At 41.8% G+C, this 27,843-nt stretch overlaps 2 protein-coding genes across 2 annotated transcripts in view; both read right to left on the bottom strand.

Annotated features, from left to right (window-relative positions):
• Nucleotides 1–20,727, bottom strand: part of C1H6orf132 (chromosome 1 C6orf132 homolog) — a 40,357-nt gene extending 19,630 nt beyond the window's left edge. Inside the window, exons 1-2 of the mRNA XM_063143094.1 lie at nt 20,293–20,727; nt 6,593–6,708 (exon numbers count right to left, since the gene is read on the bottom strand). Coding sequence (XP_062999164.1) covers nt 6,593–6,708; nt 20,293–20,428 — 252 coding nt within the window. The 5' untranslated portion in view covers nt 20,429–20,727. The remainder of the gene's footprint in view (nt 1–6,592; nt 6,709–20,292) is intronic.
• ATP5PB (ATP synthase peripheral stalk-membrane subunit b) overlaps nt 1–27,843 on the bottom strand; it is a 331,787-nt gene that overhangs the window by 53,052 nt on the left and 250,892 nt on the right. The gene's annotated exons all lie outside the window — the stretch shown is intronic.

Here is a 27,843-nt window from a genome sequence, read left to right as displayed (position 1 = left end):
CTCAACTACTCATCTTCAATACACAGCTACGTGGCACCAGTTCTTAGAGCAATTTCGTGCACTGAACACAAGAAGAGAGGGATGGAAGTTTTCACATTTGCTATCTGATGTCGAAATTACATGCCTTCCATATAGTGAGAAAAATTAACTTCAGGGGTAAAGTGTGCACTACATATGTAACGAAGCCCCAACATTTTTAAAAAACTGAAAAGCAGCCTGGAGACTGTTACTTTTGAACAGATAAGCAACAGGGAGGGAGAGCCTAACTCTTCCACTCCAGCCAATTTGGTGTTCAGCATTCTGCCCCCAGTTGTTTTCATCCCTGAACTCCAGATACAAACATATCTATCTGGAACTCTGCAAGGGAAGTAGTAGCTTGTCAGGAAGATTTTCAGTTAAAAAAAAAACTGATTGCAGGGAAAGAGCAAAGCATTCTGCTCCACTGCCACATCTGTACTCAGAATCAAAGTCTCACCAGGCTGCTTTTCACTAAAAAAGAAAAAGGAAAGGATTGGCTGTTTATTATTCATATTTGCTTATGAATTTAATTACGTTGAAAGAAAAAAAAAGTCATTTCCTAGGCCTACAAAGGATTATTCATATTTGCATATGAATTTAATTATGTTGAAAGAAAAAAAATGTCATTTCCTAGGTCTACAAAGGAAGCACAAAAAGCAGAGGAAATGATTCATGCTCCCCCCTTTGTTGTAACACCAGAAACTGTCCACTCAGCAAAGACTGCAGGAAGATGGAGAGAAACTGTGTGAAAGAGACTAAGGGCTTCACGACACCAGGCTTTTCAACCTGTTATTTACTGGGACTTCTGCTTCCGGATTCTTTGTGGGATTAAGATCGGTTCTTTTCACAGTCCGTTTTTCTTTAAATGCTACCTGCCATTTACACTGGTAGGGGGAGCCTGGTGGGATGTTATTGGATGTCAGCAGTGTAGTACGCCTTCTGTCAACCCCTCTGGACTAGCCCTCTCCCCCTCAGCATGAACTTTTACATTTCCTTCCTTCCCCTTTTCACTTCCGCTGTCTCCAAGACCTACTCCGGCCACTTTCATATAGAATTCACAGTACTTTTGCAACTTTGGAAGTCTGCTCTCCCACCACCCAACAAGGCAAGCAGTTACATTTTTCTCATTTGTGCGTACCTGGTGAGATTGAGAGGAGAGAGATTAAACTTTTCTGGGCAGCAACTGCAGAGCAGAGTGACCCAATCCCATGGAGAAACACAGAAAGGAGGAGGCGGCAGCTGAAAGGGGTTGCATGTATAGAATCCACAGTACTTTTGGAACTTCAGAAGTCTGATCTACCACCTCCTCCCCCCTACACACACACAATCAAAGCAAGCAGTAACACTTTCCTCATTTGTGTGTATGTGGGGATTGAGTAGTAAGGGGTTAAATTTTCTGGGCAGTAGCTATAAAGCGTAGCAAAGCAACAGCTATGATCTCCCCCACCCCATTATGAAGCGCTATAGTCTCAGTAGTCTCAGCCGTGCCGTATTACCACAATGCCGCTCTACTGCTCCAATGGAGACCTCTGTGTTGTGTTCTGCAGGCCAACCAGTAGCAGAATGGTGAAGAGACAAAAAGGCACAGGAACAGTAGGGCAAGGTGACACTCGCACCCCATCGTCATCACTGTGGACATCATCATAACCATGCCCCCAAGAACCACCCACACAAAGCGGCTCGTTGTGCGATGGCAAAAGGATATGGGCAGGCGATGGTGTTTTAATAGAGCAGCATGAAAAAATACCACATTTTCCCCACTCAGAAATAACAAGGGATGGTGTGGGGAAATGACTGGAGGACCATGACATGGTTAAAGCTCGTGGAAAATACCGTGCATGAGGGATAACAATCACACAACAAAATTCTAGTGCCCAGATGAGTCATGAGAAAAAGAGAAGGTCAAACCCAGGAAATGATAGCAAATTTTGAAAATTCATAATCTAGAGCAACTATTTGGTCCTCTAGGAAGCAATAGAGACCTTATCATTTCTCCAGCTCTTCGAACTTAGTGACATCTGGAGACTTTTGAAAGGGTGTAACTCCTGTCATTGCAAACATGGATGTATTTCAAGATAGTACTTGGGAGTGGGGGTGGGGGGAAAGAAACGTCTGTGGCTTCTCTCCATGACGCAGTATAGCATGTGGGCAGTCCAAAGAAAAATGTATGCATGAATTTGCCCTACAATATAAGACACATTCTCCCTGTTTCATTCAGCAACACCATGTGCGTCAGTTTCAGAGATACCTCTATACCCCATTGTCTTTGAATTATTTCCTTAATGAGACCTGAGTCACACCATTCCCTCCCTCTTAATGGTACCCTCAGCTATATCTGTACAAGCCCTTATCTTCTAATGATACCCACCCTGATATTTCTCTAGTCAGCATGATTTCTTGGAGTAAGCAGATATTCAATGGACAAATCAGCCAAGGAAACATATAAAGGTACAAGGTGCTCCAAAGCAGGAAGGCGTAAGAGATTGCAAGTGAACGTTCAGTACATCCAGTGGGTCAGTTCCAGGGTGAAGTCATACTTAGAATAGGCCCATTGAAATAAGGGAGATCGATTTCAATAGGTCTACTCTTAAGTATGATTAAATATAGTTACAACTTAAGTTTCATATGTACTTGCTATATACTGCTTGTTAACCTGGAGCTGGGTGTGTGGACTGATTCCTTGGGAAAGCCTTGTGGATGAGGTGACCACTTGGAGGTGTTTGATCTGTGTTAGATCATTCACACATGTAACTCATTACAGGATGCTGCTGTCCTCAAGCGGTCAACATGCATTTGTGACCTGGTCTTTGCACCTGTCAACAAGATTCACTGGATGAGTTCCTGACAATACTCAGAGAAAAGGTACTCCCAACGCTCAAAGAAGCACATTATGATGCAACATACCAAGTGCACTTTTAGCAATACACCTCTAAAGATGACACCAGCAAGCACATTGTTAAAAACAAATGTATATACTGCTTTGCATATGTGCTTCTCTCTGCAATGAAAGGAGCACTGCAAAGAGCAAAAGCAATTTCAAAACTGCATATGAAGCTGCCCTGATTTAGTTCAGGACACCTTTTTCAGATTTGAATGTTGCCTAATGTATAATATATATTAGCTCACGAATTATTTGACACATCCCATCTGACTGCTACTGCAAACCTCATGTAAGCAGATATTTTCTTATTGTAAACAGGCAGTTCATTCATTTCAGGATAGGTTTACCAAATACTAATCCAAAGATCTGGCTTGTCACTTTGAAAATTTGGGGTTTGCATCATAGTATGCAGAAGGGTACAATGTGGGGTTAAAAGATGGACAGCAAAAGTGAATACTTAGAGCCTTTACATTCTCAAAGAGACTTATATTCCAAGCTTGGAAGGAGAAACACACACCACCTATCACTGAATGGACTGAAGAACTTACTGCTCTTCAGAATCATGCTTGCCTACCATCGCTTCTCTGCCCCCACTTTTGTTGCTTGATCCTTCCTCTTTCTCTCTGGGAGAGGAAAGAGGAAGTAAAAAAGTGCACGTGGCCCGTTCAGGGGCTGTCTTTATCACGCCACTTCTCCTGCACACAGCAGAAGATATTGGCAACAACTGTTTTTTAAAAGAATATGGACTTACTGGAGGCTTCTTTTGTCATGCAAAGAAGGCTAGAATGGGCGGGAGGCAGACGACGTCATGAGAGGGACCTGGGAAAATCCGTGAGTGCCTAGTAACGAGTGTGCAATAAAATGCTCGTCTGATGATGCCCAGAGTCATAAGAACATAAGAAGAGCCATGCTGGGTCCATCTAGTCCAGCACTCTGTTCACACGGTGGCCAGCCAGCTGTTGAGCAGGGACCAACAAGCAGGATACGGTGCAACAGCACCCTCCCACCCATGTTCCCCAGCAAATGGTGTATATAGGCTTGCTTATTTAGATATATGGACTGTTTATATTAACATATATATTTGAAGTGGAAATATTAATCTTTTCCCCACCCCTTCCTTGTTTTTCTTCTTCTCCCTTTTCTGCACATCAAGGGAGATGTTAATGATTACGATATATTGATTAGTTTTACAATATGATTCCCAATTTTTTTGTCTGTTAGCACTGCAAAACTTGTTGCAGGCAGCAGAACCAGAAGGGTGGAGGGGCTGTTAAGAGCAGAAGCACAGGAGACATTGCTGCTGCATGCTTAGGGTGACCAACTGTCAGGATTTCCCCGGATTTGTCCTGGTTTTTGTTCTTTCCATGGTGTCAGGGGGGATTTTCTATAATTTTCAATAATGTCCTGGAATGACACACCTTCCCCTTTAAGGCTGCCATTAGCATGGCAGGAGAGAATGACATGCTTTCTTGAGGCACATCATTCCCCCACCCCGAGCTCCAATTGAGGTCTTAAAGGGGAAAGTGGGTCATTCGTGGACATTATAGAAAAGGCCCCAATTGGAGTGGATGGTGGTGCTGCAGAATGAAATCCTTTCCCCTCCTCCACTCCAATCGGGTTCTCTAAGGTGGCGGGGGAATAACATACTTTCTGCAGGACTCAGAAAGCTGCTTCCCCACACACACACTAGGTGTCCTCTTTTTTGGTTTCCCAAACATGGTCACCCTATGCATGCTCTTTTGCTGCCTCTGAGCTTTTAGAATGATGGGCAGAGTCTCCTGCACTGCAATGCTGTCTAGGGTGGATAAGCACCACCAGCTCCTGTCTGTCTGGTTTAAGAGAGAAACCAGATGTAACTAGGAAAAAGTATTCGTCGGCATTTTTCCCCCAACAGTGAATTCACTCATATAGCAATCTTAGGCTCATAGTACTGTTTATGCTTGAGTGATCTTAAATATGTGTTTCTGACTTTAGGCACAATGGCGCCAGCTTGCAGTTCCAGAATCCAGAGGCAACAAATCTAATGTTGATGTATAGCAAAAATGAATAGAATGAACACAGTGCAAGCCCATAAACCCTTGGCATTACACATTATCACTCTGACTGTAGCCCCTCTAAGAAACCATTCACAGCATTGTGTTTCTTCCCTTTTCTGGAGGGAAGATTTGACAATACTCCAGTCCATCAAAGACTTTATATCTGCAGGTCTGGGGAGGTTGAGGATGTTTCCCACTACTTACTAAGATGCACCCTCGATGATCATCCTAGGCATAGATTTCTTGCTATCATTTTCCAGTTCCTGACAATAAGCCCATCTTAGAACAGATATGCGCGCTTCTTTCTGGCAAATTTGCCTTGGTAGCAAAGAAAATACGTCCCAAGTCCCAAACAGCTCAGGGCGGTTGATTCTGACCTCGTGGGATATGTGTATTTCTGTATATATAAACATGATTGCATTGTATTGTTGTTGTTTTCTTTTTTCTCCTTATGTATATTGTGGTGACCTGAGGCTCTAAACAATAAAGTGACTAAACACACTACATTACGAACAGGACTTGGGAGCCAAGGAAGTAGAATTGTTGCCCAGAAAATCCTGTTATAATCATGGCTGTGGATAGATTGCACTTAAAAAACAAATTATGTGAATTAAGCAAATGGAGCTTTTAAAAACAAGAGCAAACATTATCATGAAGCTGAATTCTACACCCAAGGTCAAGTTCTGCATTTTTCTGCACCTGTGGACGTTTATAGAATCCACATGGCTCTCATCATAGCGTATCTATAACAGGTGGAAAAGCTCAGGCCTGGGACCAAATCTGGCCTGCCTGGGTTCTGAAGATGGCCCCACCCCCTTTATCCCAACCAATAATTGTTTTGTGGTTTCCTGACTTTTGTGCATTTTCCCCCATTCTAAAAGATTGAAATGCCTTTTTTATGGCTTTGTTACTGGCAATAAGAGGTTTAAGCTACATTTGCTGGTTGCTGTTGTTTTGTAGGTATTTTTTCGTCTGACACCTTTTGCCTTTGGCTCCACCGCTTTGTCTTCTGCTCCACCCACCACTGGGATGAGGCTCCTGAGAGCTTCTCTGAAATGGAATTTGGCCCTTGACCTGAGAAAGGTTCCACAAGCCCGATTTATAAGGTTTCTCCATTCCATACTTGGATAAAGGTTGACCTCTTAGAGTAGCAGGTTCTATTGAAAACTTCACTCTCACCTCTTTGGAATCATACAGTATTTTACATATAAACACTACTAGAATAGCAACATGGCACAGTCTGGTCTATGATGACATTTTAGTTCCAGCCTTAGCAGTTCTGCCCACGCTTGTCCTGCTTTTTCTTCTTCCGTCACCACTTCTATTAGTCATTAATTTGATTAATTTGAGATATTACTGAAGACAGGATGGGGAAACCATGGATGAAAACTGGATTAAAAAGTAGGTGTGATGGAGCTCTATGTTCTCTGTGTGAAAGCTTTTGAACCCTGTCATTGTTCCTACTCCATCCCCCACAGAGTGTCTGCCTGCAAAGCAGGTTTGTAAGGCTGAAAAACTCAATGTTGCTCATAACCGAAGTCAAGACAAAAGCGTTATGAACTTCCTTATGTTTTATAAGCAAAATATGGCAATAACATTCCATATCTTTCATGCAAACTAACCCTAAGCCAACCTGCAGCACATAGCAAATACTCACAAGGGGTAAGAAAGTCAACAAAGGCCGGACTCTTGGGCGTGGTTTAAGGGTCGCTGTTCCAGAATCCGTCACTGAACCAAAGCGATTATCCCCATAATAAATGCCATCCGTTTCACCTAAACCAAAAGAGAACAAGTAAGCAAAAGAAGGCAAACTATATCCAAACATAGTTTTTAACATCCTCTCCAGGGTAATGGGCAGAACCCCATGGGTTTTTTGGGGGTGGGGAATCCTGAGTCGCTGCTTAAACCGGTATTATGAATCAGATAGGTATCAATAGAATCATTTAAAAGAGCCAGGTTTGTAATTTCCTCTGTCTAGCTGAATGCTGGCTCCACTTTTGTTTAGCTTTTGCAAACTGTTGTGCTGCCTAAATTGCTTGTGAGGTTTTCCATGAGTGCAAATGTCCAAACATGCTCAAGATTCATTTGTAGGAAGAGCAAATATCTTGAATGAACTGCTGGCCCTTGGAACAACAGTCATGTAACTGGTCAGCATGATTTCTGAAGCATTTGAGATGTATCAGGGGTACATCAGAGGTACCCTTTTCCTTCAGTCAGGCCCACTCCTGGAATGCAGCCCCTCAGTGCTTTTCCAAAATGAAACTCGACTCTTGTGCTGAAAGAGGTTCCACCCCCCTGAGATATAAAGAAAGCCTTAGGACTGAGGGTCACTTCATGTGTTATTTTTAATACAAGACCTACAGGTCATTTTTGAGAGATTACACAGACTCAAATTCAGGTTTGCTACCAAATGTAAACCCAACAGGGAGTTGCAGCCAATTGCAAATATTCTACTTGCAGAGCTGCATGATACTTGTGCTAGCAAACATGTGACAGCTATGGTCACACTTACATTTGTAGGTGTACACGTAAAACATCTTAGGTGTGTATGTCTAAAAATATATAATCTGTGAAGTGGGCCTAAAAATATATAATTTAATTCATTAGTAATAGTCATTTATTAATCATTTGCAGTCCACCATTGTTTATATTACTGACAGCAGCCACAATTTCTACATGTAAGTGTGAACAATTTCTATCATTCATAAATGATGCTCTCTCTGCCTGTCATTTCGCATCTATTACCAACTATCAGATTGGCATCCAGCCCTTCCTCCAAAGAGCTTAAACCATTTTATCCTCAAAACAAGCCTACTTTCTCTTTTTGCAGTGCCCCACCCCCACCCCACGATTTCTCTGTCTCCCTTTTCATTCCCATGCAGCAGGCTGCCAGGAAAGGCACAGATTGCTCTTGCCAAAGGTCTGAGCTGAACGCATGCAGAGGACATTTGAAATTAGGTGGAAGGTTGGATGTGGCCCAAGGGCAGCAGGTTGCCCACCCCTGGCCTAGTGAGGTTGGTAGGTGAGTGGGGATTCTAACCAAGGTATCTCCCATTGTAACACAACCCTCTTACCTACTATACAGCACTGGCTGACTCTCAGGTAAGCTATATAAATAGGGAGTCCTGGCAGTTCAGCTCCATAGTTTTGAAATGCTGATGAGTCACTTGTGGCAATGTGAAAGGAAGAAAACGAGCCAGCATTTTCGGGTTTGGTGAGAAAGGGCCTCTCTTTGATGCCATCCCCACCCCCATTTCCTCTCTTGTCATACCCCCATAGAAATCAGGCAGCTGATTTTGCTGATACAGGTTTTGGCAGGCAAGCAGATAGGGCTGCGGTGTCAGAGCACAAGCAATGGCCTGTCACTAACCACAACGCACCACACAAAGATCCTGCAGAATCCCAAGCTTTCCTTTATGTCTTAGGACTGCCAACTGCACAGCCCCATGGGCAGGGAGTCTGCTTTCATACACACAAGTGCTTTGGTTTACTTTATCACTTCTGTAGATCTTGGCCTTTTAATTGTACACAGGGCAGACAGGGACAATGAGCTCTCAGTGTTGTTGCTCAACAGTATCATTGCTCTTTCAGCTTTGCAGTCAGCACCCACAGCACCTTTTGTCCGGTGGTAGGTTTGCAAGAAACACCAAGCAGAGCAAAGGACAAGCGAGCCAGGGCCAATCTCCATTCAGCGAATGAATAGAGTCTACAGTGACAGGCACAGGGTGAGGCTTAGCTGAAAGGAATTGCAAGTTATTCCTCCTTTATTGTGCTGCTTCATTCTTGCTTGAGCAAGGCACTGAAGAATGGAAAGAATTAGGAAACGATCCTTGCGGCCACAGCTGCAAAATGCGTAATTACCTGGAAATATCCTGGTAAGGCCTGCTTTTTGGTCACATTGAGCTTTTAGAGAGCTCCTTTTTCCTGCAGCACTGCCACATTTTAGTGGTGATCTGCCATTTGGAGGAGTTTTAAAGGAAGCTGTTTTTCCTCGTTGCCCCAGCACCAACAAATTTTAGCAGCAAATTCCACAGCGTGGCACCAGGGACAGGGCAGGGGGCACAAAAAGGGCCAGGAGGACTTAGCTAAAACAAATTGGTAGATTCCTCCCCCCCCCCCCGCCCCCAATTTACCTCACTGCTTCATTCTTGCCTAATCCAGGCACCGAGTAATGGAAAGAATTAGGAAACAATTCGTGCTGCACCTTACATAATTATCTGGAAATGCCTCAGTCTGGCCCACTCACTGGGCAAACTGAGCACCTTCCTGTGGGTACCAGCCCCAAATTCAAGTGGACAAATAGCTGCAAGTGTCCCTCCTCGCACTACTCCAGCAACCAGGCAAAGTAAAAAAAGGGATATAAGAGGGGTACATACAAAGCTGGGAACAGGAAAGATGGTCAAGACATTTTGGTGCCTTGGACAGAAAATCCAAGTGCCAACCCCCATGGCAGTAAAAACATAATAAACCTAATAATTGACATTTGCTGCTTTAATGTCACCCTAAATCGGGTTCCTAAGACAGTTGAGGATGTTTCAAAGTGAGTGGACTGCACGCCACGTTTTCAGACTCTCCTTTACAAACAAACTCCCAAGTTGTTATTTATGCAAGATCTTTATTTATACAAGATCTTCTATACAGACCTCTCTCAGGCTGTGGCCATTCTCTCCTCAGGCCAGAAGCAGTGGGTATGGCCCTTAACTACTTCCTGGTTTCTCCCAGGAAGCACAACCTATTCAGGCTGAATACAGCAGTTCTTTCATATTGTTACAGTGCAGGCTCAGCAAATGTCTGACTTCCACACCTTCAAGAAACAGCCCATTTGGAAAGAGAAGCTATTTGTCTAGTCCAGGATTAGGCAACCTGGTGCCCGTCAGATGTTTTTGGACAATTCCCATGCACCCCACCTAGCATGGCCAATGGTCAGGGACTGTGGGAGTTGTAGTCTGAAACATCTGAAACTTGACCAGGGATAGTAATTCCATTACTCTCTTTATGGGCGCAAGCATTCTTTCTAAACCTTGTGTTCAAGATAATTCTCCCCCTTGTAAAGATGACAGGGAAACAAACCTGATGATCATGTTGGTGTCAGAGCTGGGAATAGAACTTGGGGACTTCCTAGCTTCCAGCCCTATGTTCTTGCCATAGGACCACACCTCTCTGAGCTGTTCTTTCTAGTAGTGAGCACAGCCCATAATTTACTTTAATAACAATCTCAGGTGAACAGCATGAATTAACAGGTATGATCAGCAGAGACACTCCAAGACTATAAGCCCCACCTCTGCTTGAAGGGCTGCTCTGTAGCAATTTGCTACAGAGAAAGCAAACATTAAAGGGAGGAGGAGGAGGAAGAGAGACACACAGAATATGCACAATCGTCAATAAATCAGGATGAATTCCCACTTGAAAAAGTCCACATCCATCCCAATCAATTCCATTTTATGATTGATTCAAAGTTAGTGAAAGAGTGAAAAGACGGTTTCATTAAAGTATTAAAGGGATTATATAGATATTCAACAATTTAAAAAAACACGGTTAGTTTAAAATCAAAGTTCAGGCTATCTCATGTTGGCTTAAGCTCCACAAACCAGGAAATTGGAAGCTTAGCCTGATGCCTTTACAAGCATGCCCCGTAATCAGTAACTATATACAGTGGAGGTGGGTGGCGCCAATATCAGTGGCTTGGTGAATCCGCTCTGGGTTTCAGTCAGAACCAGTCAGAACACTAAAGGAACTAGCTCCTTTAGAGTTCTGACTGAAACCCAGAGCTGATTGGACCAAGTGACATTGTAGTTATCAGCCTCTACTGACTATATATATATATATATATAGATAGATATATAGATATATATAGAGAGAGAGATATAGATATAGATACCTATTTCTGTTTGTTTGTTTGTTTTCCTTACCAACTAGCTTGCAGCTGAAATTCTTCAACTGGTTGTCTGATCTGTCATAGAGGTAGGTATCAGTGACACCCAGACTCATTTGTCCTTATAATCTCTTACTCTGGTGCCCAGTTTCCCTTTTTGAGGGCCAAATTAAGCTTTTGAAAAAAGCATCAGATAATCAGGCTAAACTTCACGTTAACAATCAGGATGAGATTGCTTCAATGAATATCCATATCAAAACATTTACACACCCTCAAAAACGTCCTTCAAAAGGACATGTCATTAACCACACATCTCAAAATTGCAACTCATGACATTCTCCATCCATTTTTGGAAACTTTCTGAACTGGTGACAAGTTATAATTTGGATGTCCATTTGTCACATTTGGATTGCATCCAAGATGCACAAAATGGTGCAGAAGAGATTGTATTGCACCACTCAAATGACTTGTTTGCCACAGAGTGATGATTGACATTGGCTCAACCACATCAGAAAGTGGCTGTTTGAATGGTCTCTTACGTAGAAAGAGTGATATTGCAGTGTGGAAACAGAATTGTGTTGGGGACAATGAGCTTTTCTACATGATGCTGTTAATCTGCTGTATCTACTTCTGGGTTCTTTGCAGAATTGAAGTCTGAGACTGAACAATACAGGAAGGACATTTTCTTTCCTATTTTCCCACTACATAACCTCAAATAGGCACTGTTCTATACCAGAATAGCGCAAATACACAAGGGGAAACAGCATTTTCTTTCACTTTATTTAAATAATACTGCATTTCCCCTGCTCTAAAAAAAAAAACCCTCACACAAAGTTCAGTTTAAAAACTGAAGCAAAACTGGAGGGTTGTGACATTGACATAGACATTGATTAGGGAATGATGAGCACACAATAAATGCCTCATATACAAAAGTTCAATGCAAAAGAATGAGTTGGAACTGTTCCCATGTACTTCCCAAGTGTTACCCTCATAATACTACCTCTGCTATCCCAAAAGCACATTTACTAGCCTAGGGAATGCAGTGGGATTTACTTCTGATTAAACATGCATCAGATTGCCCTGCATGGGTCATATCAGCATCACACTAACTATTCATTTGCCAAAAGGAGAACCAAATCGGAGACATTTGCTCAAAGCCATACAAAGCTCTGCTGTCCAACCCAAAACTTCTCTAGACAAGTTTCATGCTTTCCTTACTAAATGCATTGGCCTTACACCATAATGCAACCTTCCCTAACCCACCGTCCTCCAGATGGTTGAACTACAACTTCCACCATCTCCCAGCTCTGGTGGCTGGGGATGATGGGAGTTCTAGTATGACCCATCTGAAGGGCATGGGGCTGGGGAAGGCTGGCATAATTTATAAGGATTGCATGGGCAATCTGCAGCCTCTCATTCCTTCTCTTGTTTGTGTCATCTAGAAGCTTCAAAACTTTGACCAACTTTTCTTTTAGGTTCTTGTGAACTGCTCGGCTCTTCTTCTCCACCCATCTTGCCATGTGCTCTGCCCACACAAAGTCTTTCAGATGGCCAATCTGCCTTTCCTGTGTTGCAACTGCTTGCCACAGGCTGGTTTATAGTGCTGTGAGAAAACCAAGCACCTGTAATACCCACCTGCCTATCCCCGCCTCTCATTCAGTGCCCCCCATTTTTATGGGAAAAATGTAGAAACTGTAATACAGGAGTTCACACAGAAATTTGACTGCATCAATTGGGGGTTTAACAAAGATGATGGTTTCTTTATATTATTAGTGTCTCTGTAAGAAATTTAGAATATTTTCCCTTGGTTGGCTTTCAACTCACTTTTTTTTGCATTGCTTTGTCCAGCATCTGATAAAATAAGATGTCACCTATAAAAGTGTATGCCATTTTACAATGAAAGTTTAATCTTAATGTAACATTGAACACGTTTCTTTCTTTTTGCTAAAAAACCCCACCCAAATCCATAAAACCTGGAAAGTAAGGCGAAGCATAGACTGTCTTCCAATTGCCTAAATAGAGATTGCCCTTGGAAATGGGCACAAACACATCCACAAATGGCCTTGTACATTCCATATGTTGTCAAATCAGTGTCCCCTTCAAGACAGTAAGCCTCTGCTTGTTAATGAATGGACAACGAAATGCAAAAAGAAATGAGGTGGACCCAAAGGTGATAGATAGATAGATAGATAGATAGATAGATAGATAGATCGATCATGCAGATATATGTAATTATTCCCATTGCTTTTTTCCCCATAAACCAAAGCCACTTTGAAAGGAGGGAATTTAGAACAGAAAGCAGAGGGGGGGAGGTGGATGAAGGTTTGAACACTTCTTCTTCTTCTTCCCATCATTTCTCTCCAGTAGCTTTTCGATCCACAGGGTTCAAAACAGGTGTTTGTAAAAGAGGCATCTGAAACAAAGTTGGGGGGGGGGCAAGATCACTGGAGGGGGGAATTGGAATAAGAAAATAGTTGGAAGAATGTGACCTTCGTATCAGAGAGGAATGGGACCCAGGAGAACTCTTTAGAGGGCCATCTCTCCTTATTCCCTTTGCTGGACTAATTGCATCCATTCCTTGTAATCATTTACAACAATGATGCTTTAAGACACATATCCTCCTTATGAGCAGGGCCTGTGCCAAGCAGCTGGCGTGGCATGAGAAGAAGGCTGAACAACTGGGAGACCAAGTTAAGGCAGCATTCCAGTGAACCAAGCTAGGAGATATATCTACCCTGACACCCGTATGGGCATGTCTGAGTTCAGCATGTGAATCAGCAGCAAAAGGCAACTTGAATAACATGACAGAACTCAGCTAGCTTGTTCCTGGTTTGGTTATATTTGGCCGAAGTCTACGCCTCAGAGAATGTTGACAGTCCACAGATTGCTCACAACATCCCCATTCTTGGCAGTAAGAACTGTGAAATTCTCCTCTATGGACAGAAAAGAAGCAAATGTTCCTGTCAGCCTTAGCACTAATAATAAGCTTTAGATCCCCACAGTTTAGTCCACTTACTATGAGGAAGCCACAAAACTGGGCTCATACATAATCCTTAAAACAGGGATGGGGAACATGTGGCCCTCCAGATGTTGGACTGCAACTTCCATCATGCCTCACCATTGGCTATACTGGATAGGGCTGATGGGAGATGCAGTACAACAACATCTGGAGAACCACACATCCCTCAACCCTGCCTTGCAGTAGTAGAAACAACAGAAAGTTGGGAAACAATCATCTATGGATGTCTCCTGCACAAGCACCCACCAAAATGAATAGAAGCTATGCAAGAGTGAGACTTCAACCATGGGTTGTGTCAGGCCAATTCCTCTTAATGCAGGGCCAAACAAACTCAAGCTAAAATGAGGCTTTGCAGACTAAGCCTTCCTTAGTCAAGAAAATATAATATAATCATTCTGAGACTGATTACTGGCTTGCACATAGGGCATTCTTCACTCTAATTTCATATCTGACAAACAAAAGAGAAAGTTTAAGTTAACATGAGCTCACTGAATGCTCTAAGATTTACCCAGAGGAGGACCAAAAGCTCTATTTTAAAAGTCTTCTGCATGTCCTCAAGTCATATCAATTAACAATAAATAAGCATAGCCTCCATAGCCTGCATCGTATGGTACAATTAAAATAAATTAAAAATGGTAAAATGATCAAGAAAAACTTGCAGCTGTGTAAAGAGGAGAAATGGCCACTCTTATTTAGGAATGTGGACTGGCATTGGATGTGCAGGGAATGCATTTTAGAATAAAGGCGATGCACATGACATAGCACTCCAAAACAAAATAAACAACTAACAATAGTGCATCCAGTTTAGAGAGACAGAGATTTTAAAATGTGAAACAGTTTGGTAGAAAACACCATCTCCAGTCATTTTAGAAATAAAAATATAAAATGCATGTACCCTGTGCTCTAGGTTCACTGGCACTAGTATTTGGTAGACACCAACTTCATTGCCCTCACATTCTAGTGTCGTGCACCAGCATTAAACCTAGAGTACAGGGCACATGTATTTATTCATATTTTATTTCTAAAATGTATACCCCACACTTTCACTGCTAATACCTTTTAATGCGCTGTTCTAGCACTGGTAGGAGGGCTTTCTCTGCTGTGGCACCCCGGCTGTGGAATGAGCTCCCCAGAGAGGTTTGCTTGGCGCCTACAGTGTACTCCTTTTGTCGCCAGCTGAAGACCTTTTTATTTTCTCAGCATTTTAACACTTAAACTTTGCTGTTTTAATTCTATATTTTAACCTATATCAATTTTTGCTGTGTGGTTTTAATCCTGGTTGTGCTTTTTATGTTGTATTTTGTATTCATGTTTTTAAATTGTTGGTTACTTTTATGCTTTCATGGTTTTAATTTTCGTGAACCGCCCAGAGAGCTTCGGCTATTGGGCGGTATAAAAATGTAATAAATAAATAAATAATAAATAAATAGAACTATGAGGATTGGGAGTGGGGAGCTGCAGCCTACTTTGTGGATGGGCAGCAATAGGCAGGGAAGCAGGCAGGGATACCGACATGAATGCAACAGGTACACATAGCTCTCCCTCACATACACAAAACCAGCTGCATGTGGCTCAAGAATGTGGTGTATTGTTCTGGTGAAAAAGGGTTGGTAGGCTTTGCTACTCAAGAGGCATTTTGTGCAATATTTCTAAGTGTGCTTCGAGATCCTGCACCATTGCCTGCCTCTTTCATGGAATTTTATGGGGGTTCCAGATGGTGACACCTTCCTTTTGTAACTTTCCTGTGTTTTCCCACCACTGTGTTTTCCCACCACAATCCGCCCCGCACACTCAGGTCCTCTGGGAAGAATTTACTCCAGCCAACAAAAACAAGGCTGACAACTATTACCCAGAGGACCTTTTCTTCTGCCGCTCCCAGTTTGTGGAATGGCTTGCTGGGAGAGATTCGTCAACTTAACAGTCTTCCAGAATTTAAGAAAGCCATAAAGACTGATCTCTTCCAGCAGGCCTACCTAGCTGAATTTTAAGATGTCTTTTTAATGGTGTGCTGCTTTTAATGATGCACTGGTTTAAAATGTTTGAATTAGTTTTATGTATTTTATGTTGTTTTTAATTGTGTTGTACCCCACCTTGATCCAGAGGGAGAGGCGGGTAACAAATAAATAAATATATTATTATTATTATTATTATTATTATTATTATTATTATTATTATTATTATTATTTTGCCTTACCATAGAAAATACATTAAGAAAAAAAAGTGGAATGGCTTCATAATGCCTTCTGACTGTTAGTGGTAGGACTCCTCTATGTGAAAGCATGCTAAGTATATATTTAAAACCCTTCTAAACTCTCATTACTAGATTTTTCAAGTGAGTTTCTGGTCAGCTTGATGGCAACTGAAGGCCTAAAAAAGCTTCCCATCCCCCGGTGTTCTGTCAAGCTTAAAAATGAAAGACAAAACCTACTCTATGATTTGTGTCCCCAAAAAGGAGTATTTGAGCAGCATTTAATTCATCAAACATCCACAATGTCTGATTCATTACTTGGAGATAGAATGGCACAAAATGCTGTAGTTGATAAGAACATAAATGAAAACTGCTCCAGAATGGGTCACTCCAAATGTTCTGGTTATATTTGCAAAAGAGCCATCTCTTTGTTTCAGGAGAATCCTGTGACTGAACTTTACCCTCCCAAACAGCTATATGATTAATTTAAGGCACAATCCTATGCATGTTTAAAATTAAAAACATCCTAAAATTGCTAGCTGGATGGGGAATGCTGGGAATTGTAGGACTTTTTTCTGTCTAAACATGCGTAGCATTGTGCCCTTAGTTACGCGACTTCGTAGGAACTATTTCTAAGACATGTCTAACTGTGTCGTGTCATTCATTGCATCACGCAAAAGAGGCATAGCTGTCTCTTTATGTTGAGTGCATCCATAGCTGTAAGGGAGGTGTAGGGCAGAGGGAGGGCCAGGACTAGATTCAGGAATCTCTGAGTCAGTGACACCCACATGCCCACACCCATCTCAGGTTGGGTAACCTGTGTTTACTTTGCAATTCATCCGATGGAAAACTAAGGTGGGGATTAACCGAAACATTCAATCTCTTTTAGACCATGCAGCATGAAAACACGCAGCAAACATTCAGTTCAAGGGGCCTGCATAACAGTTGAACATGGGTAACATCAGTGTTAACCTTACCCATTAGCTCACTTCAAATTGGCAGCTTTTTCTAGGTAGACAATAATGGACATGGGACAATTCTGTTTAACTTTTCCACAGCAGTGCATAACAACCACAATCATGGATGATCAGAGTGATGTTATACCCTGTACTTAAGAACATAAGAGGATGAGTCTGGGATCAGATGAAGGGTCTATCTTGTCTGGCATCCTGTTCACACAGTGGCCAAATAGTTGCCTGGGGGAAACCCACAAGTAGGACATGAGTGAAATACCACCCTCCTACTTGTGTTCCCCAGTAACTGCCATACTCACTCTGGCACTGGAGGTTGCATATAGCCATCAGGACTACTAGCCACTGATAGCTTTACCCTCCATGAATTTGTCTGATCCCCTTTTAAAACCACCCAAAGTAACAGCCATCATTACAACTTGTAGTGAAGAAGAACGCAGCAAACATTCATTTCAAGGAAGATACAGAAGAGGGTTTTAAAGAGTATGCAGTGTGATTCTAGCAGCAGAAAGATATCGTAGGCTGGTGAACAGACAGGAAAACAATAGAACAGCAAAAATCACCACTTGTCGTAGCACAGCAGCTGACTAGATCTGTAGGCTGGTTCACACACGGGACCTGGCCACTTTCCCCCACAGGGAAATTCAAGTTTTAAACAGCATGGATACAATCTGTTGCAGACAAGTAGCAATATGATTTGCACAATTTCAGCGTGATGGAATATTTGACAGCTCTTGAGATCACAGAGATGCCTGCTGGCCACTGTAGGTTGTGTCTGTGGACAGATCATCCACAATCAAGATTGTTCATACAAGTGGTTAGATCCAAACAAAGTTAGTTGAACTTGGTTCCAGTTGAAATCAGTGAGACTTAAATTAATTCATGGCTAATTTGTCTCAACTAACTTGGTCTAGCTCCATCCTGATGTTATTCATCAGAATTTGGGGGGGATGGGGACAGATTGCATATGCAAACTGACCATATGACAACCTTCCACAAGGAGGTTCTTCCATGACACGTATGAAAAAAGGGAGGGGGAGCCCAGGCCCTGCTCACCAGCAGCTGCAGCCATGTCCATTACCACATGCAACCCCCAACCCACTGCCTGCCACCACAGGTGACCCACAGGGGCAAAAAGATTGCCTACCCCTGTTTTAGGGCACGGAGGGCAACACAAAGGTGACAAAAAGTGCAATCCTATGCATGTCTACTCAGATATAAGTCCCATTGAATTCAATGGGGCTTACCTCCAGGTAAATGTGTAAGCCATCACTAAGGGGAATCGCAAAATATTTTGAGAACTCATCCGTCAGTTTCAGCCTCTGATCTAGATATGAAACCTTGCCAGCACGTTTGTTTTTAACCGATCTGCATCCAAGATACTGTCTCGTTGCTTCTACATGCCTGTGGAACTTTTGTTTTTATTAAAAAAATTTTTTTAATGAATATACATATTTGGATCTACTCACTACTTTGTATGGGGTGTTTGCCCAATGGGTAACAGTTGATGTTGCATTTTTAATTGTTGTAAACCGCCCAGAGAGCTTCAGCTGTGGGGCGGTATATAAATGTAAATAAATAAATAAATAAATAAATAAATAAATAAATAAATGTCTAAATGAGGCTCCTTGATTCAATCGAGATGGAGCCCTCCTCATATTTTTGTATTTCAGTGACGTTATTCTGTGTGTGTGTTTAAGGAGCTCAGGTGTGCATGCATGTGTGTACATATACAGCACAGTACTAGCTGTAGATATTTTTGCAACAGAAGTGAAAGGACAAATTGATCCATCTCTCTCCCCGCCTTTTGAGTTTATTTTAGAACAACACACAGAGGTAGAGACTAAGGCCAGAGATATGGTACAGCCCCCTGTAATCTGCTGTCCAAAGTGACAACCTTGCATTGCTTCATATTGTAAGGCCTATGTTGATTCAACAAATGTTTTTTACGTATTTTAAGACATGTATTCCCAGGCTCAAAGGACACCTAATAGTTCCTGAAAAAAGGAATCATGTGTGGACAGGAAAAAGCAGTAGAGAACATGAAGAATGGCAACAGAGGTGCTCTTTTTAAACCACACCTTTAAATCCTTAGGCCCCTATGATTCAATCTTGGCACCCTAACAGTCCACTACATGGGAATTCCTGAACAAAGGAGCCATATCCTGCATCTGTATGTGACTGGACATCAGAAGAGACTTACTCCTTATGTTAGTCCCTAGAAAAGCTCCAGTGTCAACAGATATTTACCACAGACTTGGGGCATAACTTGCTAATTAAACACTGAGAAAGGGCTTTTTTGCCATAGCAAAGGACTGACTCATTCTTTGAACTAGAAACAAGCCAAAGGGCAAAGCTTCACATTTCATTAATCTCAGAGAATTATTTCTCTCTCTCTTATTGCTTGGGTCTCCCTTTCATCCAAATCATTACTGTCCAGGATACTGAGCCAGAGTCAGCGCCACTGCCTATCTTGAACCTACACACAGGTACAAGTTACATAACTCTGGTGACCTCCAAGGGTGTGTTATAAATTTTGCTGCGCAATCTTGATTGCTTCCAATGGCACTCGCGTGGGATTTTTGCACAATCCCTTGTTGCAGTGAGACGTTGCACAGCAGCAATATGTAGTGGATAGCACTTAAGTGTGCCAGATTGATCCCCATTCTCTTAGCTGATACTCAACATTGCTCCAACACTGCTCAGAGTTGGAACCCACACACCTGAATAAACAAGTCTACTGCCTCAGCACCAGAGGCACCCACCAAATATACTTCCAAAGGCTTCTTTATGGCTGCAATCAACGTAACTCCATTCTCTTGCAAACAATGTCAGAGATTTATTTGCAACAGTCTGGTTGATCACTTCCCATTTCCTTGCTTTACAGGGGAAGCCCTAGGAATCCAGTCATTCCTCTTGCTTTTCCCCCCTTACAAAGCTGATCACAGACTGGTAGTTTAGTTTTACAGGTTCCAACATGTTTCTCTTTAATCCAGTCATTCCTATCAAATGCTCCGTGTAGTTTCCCCAACTTTAGGGCTGCTTCATACGTCTCTCTCTCTCTCTCTCTCTCTCTGCACAAATGAAGCACCCAAATCAATATCAGAGTCATTCAACCCACTTCTGTGTTTGATGGTTGCCCCCATGGCTGAATATTCTACAAGCTGGACTCCAATCAAGTGAAGCTGCACAGTGAGAGTGTAAATTGGCTTCCCCAGTAGTCTTTCCCCTCGGTTGAAAGCTCAAGAAGTGGAGAAAGGAAAGAGGACTTTCAGTACATGCTGGGGGGGAAAAAGTGCATACTGACCTGAGCTTGTCAGGTTGTCAGAGCTGACCTCCTTTGTGAAGATCCAAGGAGGGTTGGTGACGTAGAGGGAGCTGGTGGGATTGTTGTTGGCATGTTTTTTCCCAAAGAGCCGGCTAAAAGTCCCTTGCTTCTTCATTCTTACTTCTGCCTTCCCTGGTGTGTCTCCAAATGCTCCCTCTAGCAAGACATATTTCCAGTTTGCTCAGTTACCACCCAGCACGCAGAGCTCCAACAGGTGCTAGTCTGCTGAGCTACCTTCTCAGCTGCTTTAAAGCTAAAACACCTGAGCAGGTAGAAAAGAGAGGGCTGGCTGCTGTTACCTGGCCACACCCCACAGCAGCTCCTTTGGTCACATTCTTTCCTCGCTGCTACAATAAGCCATTGTTAAACGCAAGGCAGTTCTTTAGCCCAGGAGTTTGTGAAGGTCTTCCCCAGGGCACTGCCACGTCCAAGGGAGACTATGAGGATTACAATCGTTCCTGTTTTATTTGTTTTGAAAAGAGAGAGAGAATCAAACACACATTCCAAGTTTTCAGAGGTAAAGCTGAGAGAATAAAATCCATTGGTTGGCAATACATGAATTCCCCAACTTACCAGGTCAATATTTACTTAGGATTATAACCCTCCCTATTTATTTAGGCTCAGATGAAGTCAAATTTATATAATCATTTGTTTTTTGTGTTTTTTTAAATGAAGGCATACTGTAGAAATATACAACTGTAATAACTCTATATGTATTCAAAGCTACTGCTTTTTTTGCCCTTATAGTATGTTTTTGTGTTCATGCTAAAGCTTTGGTGAACCTCCCCAGAGCTAGGAAGCAGCCACTGGGATCTTCTTTCCATGTATGCAGAGGAAAGTATGAAGGCATACCAAATGATTGAGATCACAATGAGACACCTAGGAGTGGAAGAGATCTGTTTTCAAAGAAGTAAAGGGCTCCTCCTGAAGCCTTGTCCTTCATCCTGCCTTAATGTTTGACACATGGGTGGGGAACCTTCTTTCAGTCCAAGGGCCAAATCCATTTCAAAGAAGCTCTTGAGGACCACATTCCAGGGGTGGGCAGGGCTGAAGCCAAAAGCGTTGGAGCCAAAATACCAGTATATTATAGCTCAAAGCACTTACTGGCAGCAATGAAGCCTTAGGAGGAGCATTTCAGCCTTTTGGAATAGGAGAAAAACTGCACAAAAGCCGGGAAACCACCAGTGCAGGCTGGTGGCTCCAATCTCTGTGGGGCGGTGAATGTACTCTGGGTTTCAGTCAGAATTCTAAAGGAGCTATCCAAAGGAAAAGCGGATGGGCCTAGGGAAGGGGCTATAAGGGGAACCCCTGGACGGCTGGATTTGGCCTTCAGGCATGAGGTTCCCCACTGCTGGTTTAACACAAGTAAATTATTCCTATTTGGCAAAATGGCCTTTTTCTAAGAGTGAAGGGAATTCTCAGAAATTTTCTCTGGGGGAAAAAATCTCTCCTGAGGAAAAATCTCTTCTGGGGAATTTTACCTCAGCTTTGGAAAATTCTAGCGACAAAGTCAAATGAGTATGTAACAGCTTCTGCACAGTTGTACTTCAGAAAGCAGCCACATGATTCCTTGAGTGTAGGTGGGATACATTTGTGGGAATTATTTTTACATTTGAACACTTTATGCCTACAATAAGCAGAAGAGGGATGGTGATGATAATTACATTCCTATTTAATATTTGTAGGTTTTTTGAGAAACTAATTACCCCTTAGCTTATGAAAGAATCTGCATAGAACAAAAAATATTATGAAGAAGCCTTTACCTTGAGGTAATATTTTTTCCTAACATTACCACTCTGTTTGTGTCTTTTAATTCTGGAACGCACAAAAAGTAGACAGTGCCCCAACAGTAGACTATTGGTAGGGTGACCGTATGAAAAGGAGGACAGGACTCCTATATCTGAAATTCCCTTTTCTATAAACTGTTAAAGATACAGGAGCCCTGTCCTCCTTTTCATATGGTCACCCTACTATAGGGCAATTTCTAGTGGTCTGTCTAGCACTAATTGCTGGGTACTTAGGCAATGTTGGACTCAATGGAGTTTGGTCGAATCCTGCTAGGCACTTTGTATGTACTTAAGCAAGAATGAACACTTAAAATGAATTACTATTGCCTTCACCCTTAACCGATTCTAGATATTTAATCTTGCTTTGTAAATATAAAACACATCAGACCATGGAGGTTCTATTTCTTAAAAAAGAAAAAAAGTATTCCATGAAACAGTGGAGTCAACCTTTCTCCGCTTTAATCCATCATCATAAAATATCTCTGCTTGAAAGACATGTGTGTTAAATAAAATATGCAGTCATACTGGATTTTTAAAAAATAAAACAGAAGGTTGAAGCATAATTTCTTGAGCCACTGTCAGTTTATGAAACATCACCTACTGTTTAAGCCATGTTGAGAGAACTTTGGTGTGCTTAAAGGCTTTTAATTAAGACATAATTTGCCGGAACTAACTGAAATATTTATAGTTAAGGGGCTTGGGCTCCAGCTGAATTCAGTGGGATTTACTTCCAGATAAACAGCATTAATCAGTGTGTAAACTTCATTCTAAGCATTTTTTCCCAGCTCACCTTCCATCTTTCATTTGTACCTCAAGAGGAACCTTGTAAGAGGTTCAAGATTTGATAATAATTTTGTCAATGGAAGATAATTCAGCCCTATTACTAACAATAATACCTAATCTTTATATAGCACTCTTCAAGTTTTCGTGTTTTAAATGTTTTATTATTTTCTAAAAACACAAACAAAACAAGCAAATAAACATTATAAAAATCAAACATCAACATAAAAACATACAAAACAGACACAATTAAGATGGACTTCCAATTCCATACCCAGCAAAAAATATGTAACAATATTTTTTCTTACTCTATAAATAAAAAAAAGTTTTCAAAGGGTTTCACATACATGATCTCAGTAATCCTTACAGCTTTATACTGTAGTCCAGAGTCATTATCCCCATGACAGATGAGTGTCAGAGGCAGGGAGAACAGGGTCTTGCCTGTGCAGACAGGGATTATTTGTAAACTTGTAATTTACTATGAAGGATTAATGTTCACAATGTTATGTACCTTGTTTGCTTACCTTGTGAGCAGCTGAACTTTATTAACACATCATCCATAGCAAAAGCAACTTTTCTATGTTTGACGGACCTTTGTAGTGAGTGTGCTCATACATCTGTGAGGTAGCAGGGGCTTACCTGGGCTGTAGCAGTTAGCAGCAAAAGTGCTCTAATCAGCAGTGAAGAGTGAACTGTCATTCAAATTCCCCACAATGCCCACTATGTAGTGTTGCTCTGGAGCATCGTAGGAAACCAAATTGGTGGCTCTCATGTCCAGCCACCCTGGATAGGGAGCCCAGGGCAGGCATTATTTCCAGTGGTCCTTAATGGGGAGGCTACCCTAGGGTGCTGATACCAGGAATGGTTTTGGGGTGTGTTTTTTTAAAAATGGTAATCCTAATTGTAATTCAGAAGTAATTTCTGCTGAAATTATGAGACTCCTAAGCAGATATTTGCAGATTTGAGCAAATGAGTCAAAGGTTAAAAAGACAGACAGACAGACATATGTTAGCAATTTTTAACTGCTAGTTGCCTTTCCTCCATATTAAAGTGTGGTGAGAGAACAGGTTTGACATGAGGGGGTTTCAGGTTTGACCTTGTCATCAACATTATTTAGAATGATTGTATTATTTGGTTCTGCCTAGTTTCCTCAGGGTGGATTTTTATCTTTTAATGGGACATCCAAACTGCTGGAGTTGGGTACAAATGTGTATTTTGAGATAAAATATGGCTAGTGTTCCATATATTTATGAATTATGTATTTATTAGCTGCCTTGATATTAAAATTGAACATTTGTTTATATTTTTCTTGTAGTATTTTTATTAAATATTTTTATAGTACTTCTTTTTATATTTTACTAGCTAATACACCTGGCATTGCTTGGGTTCGTGAACAGTGTTTATAACATGCCACTGCTATGGAGTCACATAGAGGATAAAGCAATTTTCAATATCTCCTGCTGAAGAAATTTTATTTATGGAATGTCCTGAAGGAATAATAGCAATTTGTACTGGTCATGACTATGAGTCATACTTTGGCAGCAAGAGAAGATTCATGGGAGTTCCACCCAAGGCATGCTGGGAGTTGTAGGCATACGCCTAGGTCCCTGAATAACATGTTAATCTTTGAACACATACTTCATAGTTGTAGCACTCTGCTTAAGGATTTTTTCCCAAGGCAGGCTTGCCTAGTGACTGCATTAATGGCTTTTAAGTGCCAAGTTAATATAAAATAATAATAATTCCAAGGCCTTTTAACTTGATGAGATTTTTTTTTGCTGCGGTTCCCTCCCCCCACCCCCACCCCGTTATAATTAAACCACAACATTCCAAAACAGATGCAAGAATTACTGAATAAAGTTTATGATTGTTATGTAAAAGCCTGGCTTTACTATTGAATTCAATAAACAAAAAACCTACGGTTTACAAAACGTTAAATAGGGTGACCATATCTGGAAAACCAAAAAAGAGGACACCTAGTGTGTGTGTGGGGAAGCAGCTTTCTGAGTCCTGCAGAAAGTATGTTATTCCCCCGCCACCTTAGAGAACCCGATTGGAGTGGAGGAGGGGAAAGGATTTCATTCTGCAGCACCACCATCCACTCCAATTGGGGCCTTTTCTATAATGTCCACGAATGACCCACTTTCCCCTTTAAGACTTCAATTGGAGCTCGGGGTGGGGGAATGATGTGCCTCAAGAAAGCATGTCATTCCCTCCTGCCATGCTAATGGCAGCCTTAAAGGGGAAGGTGTGTCATTCCAGGACATTATTGAAAATTATAGAAAATCCCCCCTGACACCATGGAAAGAACAAAAACCAGGACAAATCCGGGGAAATCCTGACAGTTGGTCACCCTAACGTTAAAGGCTCTACAGTTTTCAACCAAACTCCAAAAAGCAGGGAAATTGAGAGTTAAGGCTCACAGGCCTATAACGCCACATCCTCCCTAAGGAGGCAGAAAGTTAGGGTGACCATATGAAAAGGAGGACAGGGCTCCTGTATCTTTAACAGTTGTATTGAAAAAGGGAATTTCAGCAGGTGTCATTTGTATATATGGAGAACCTGGTGAATTTTCCTCTTCATCACACCAGTTAAAGCTGCAGGTGCCCTGCCCTCTTTTAAATCTGGTCACTCTAATATAGCTCCTGCAGCTTTAACTGTTTTAATGAAGAGGGAATTTCACCAGGTTCTCCCTATATACAAATGACACCTGCTGAAATTCCCTTTTCTATGCAACTGTTAAAGATACAGGAGCCCTGTCCTCCTTTTCATATGATCACCCTAAGAAAGTGCCAGTGAAATTCTCATTCTCCCAAAGCAGATATAAACCATGAGAACAGGATGGAGAATAGGATATGCAGAGGTGACTGTGGGGTTATGGAAAACTGATGACGAACAACTTAGGGCCACCTACTTCTCTTTTTTTGTTTAGAGCAGCCCTTCCCCAACCTGGTGCCCTCCAAAGGTGTTGGACTACAACTCCCATCATTGCAAGTCAGTATATCCCATGGTCAGGAAAGCTGGGACAGCAGGATAGGGAACGCTGTTCTATATCCTTACCAAATACAGGGGCTGCGCAATATTTTTTCTCACAAACATCTCGCATAGAGCAGCAGGATTGATAACAGAAGGGGCACTATTTGTTGGAGATGTAGAACCAGAGCAAGGGCTGGCACTTTCAGCTTTTGGTAAATACCCTGCCCTTCAAAGAACCAATGTTTTTTTCTTAAAATGTGTTCATACAAAATATACTATTCAAAATCCCTCCACAATACATCATCTCATCAGAGTGCCAGAGGAACAGAAAAGGATTAGTTTGGGTGTCTTGAACTTTCAGATGAGATTAATTTGCAATCCTATACCACTTGAGGGGAAGCCCTAGTAAACTCAGTGGCACTGGCTTCTGAGAAGACATGTATAGGATCCAAGTATAAACCATCCTTCTCCAGCCTGGTACACTCCAGATGTGCTGCGCTGCAACTCCCATGTTATGGTGAGGACAAAAATCATTTTCATCAATAGTTTTTAAAATAATCCTTCCTTACACATGAATCTATTAGGTGGTAGCTTTGCCTTTGATCTCACACTGCTGAACATGTAAGAAAAATCCTCTGCGGTTACAGCATTCGCAGCATTCTTGATCACTGTCCATGCTGACAGAGACTTTTATGAGTTCAATGCCAAAACATCTAGAGATCTACATTTTGCCTGCCCTTGCTCTAGAACAGCATTCCCCGATCAGTTTTCCAGAACCCCACAGTCACCTCTCCACATGTTTGAGAGTACAAGTCGCAGCATTCCTGTCCATGGGACATACTGACTTGCAATGATGGGAGTTGTAGTCCAACACCTTTGGAGGGCACCAGGTTGGGGAAGGGCTGCTCTAAACCGCCCAGAGAGCTCCGGCTATTGGGCAGTATAGAAATGTAATAAATAAATAAATGAGAAGCAGGTGGCCCTAAGTTGTTCGTCATCAGTTTTCCACAACCCCACCAGTCACCTCTGCATATCCTATTCTCCATCCTGTCCTCATGGGTTTATATCTGCTTTGGGAGAATGAGAATTTCACTGGCACTTTCTGCCTCCTTAGGGAGGATGTGGCGTTATAGGCCTGTGAGCCTTAACTCTCAATTTCCCTGATTTTTGGAGTTTGGTTGAAAACTGTAGAGCCTTTAACGTTGTTTTGTAAACTGTAGATTTTTTGTTTATTGAATTTCATGGCTCTGTGTAGCGGATGACCACACAGGAAATAAGCCATATAAATGTATGGGATGTGGGGAAAGCTTCAGCTGTAGTGGGACCTTGAGTAGACATCAAAGAACCCACACAGGGGAGAAAAAATTATTTTTAAAAATAATTTCCCAATTTACACGATTTAAAAAAATTAAATTATGACACTATAGTGTAATTATTTAAAAAATTACACTAAAATTTATAATTTTTACTATATTGACATTAAAGAATCCACTTAAACCAAGGATCAGAGTATCTAGCATTTTTCATATAACTGCTTGATAACCCACATATCACATAACTTCCAGATGAAAGGCATCACCAAATGTTGCTTCCTTGCTCGTATTTTCTTGCTATGTCAATAACTGGAGATCATTGTTAACAACACATTTAGGTATTTATTGCAGAGCTTTGGCTATGAGGCGGTATATCAATGTAATAAATAAATACACCCAGGCTATGGGGCGGTATATAAATGTAATTCCTTATGCCCCCCCTTCCAGGCTTTCCCTCAGCCTACACTACCTCACAGGGTCGTTGTGAGGATAAAATGAAGAGGATGATGAAGAGGACTACATGCCCTGGACTACTGCAACTACTGAGGGGCATTGAATTCTATGATTCTGTGAATCTAAGTCTACAGCAAATGGAGGGTGCCAGGTTGTAGCAAAAACTAGGTCCCTTAACCATTTCTCTGGTGTGAAGTAATGTTTTGGATGTACATTTTAGA

The sequence above is a fragment of the Elgaria multicarinata genome, chromosome 1, assembly GCF_023053635.1.
Source record: "Elgaria multicarinata webbii isolate HBS135686 ecotype San Diego chromosome 1, rElgMul1.1.pri, whole genome shotgun sequence".
Lineage (NCBI taxonomy): Eukaryota > Metazoa > Chordata > Lepidosauria > Squamata > Anguidae > Elgaria > Elgaria multicarinata.
The sequence above is the reverse complement of the archived record's forward strand: the minus strand, read 5'-3'. Positions and strand labels throughout refer to the sequence as shown.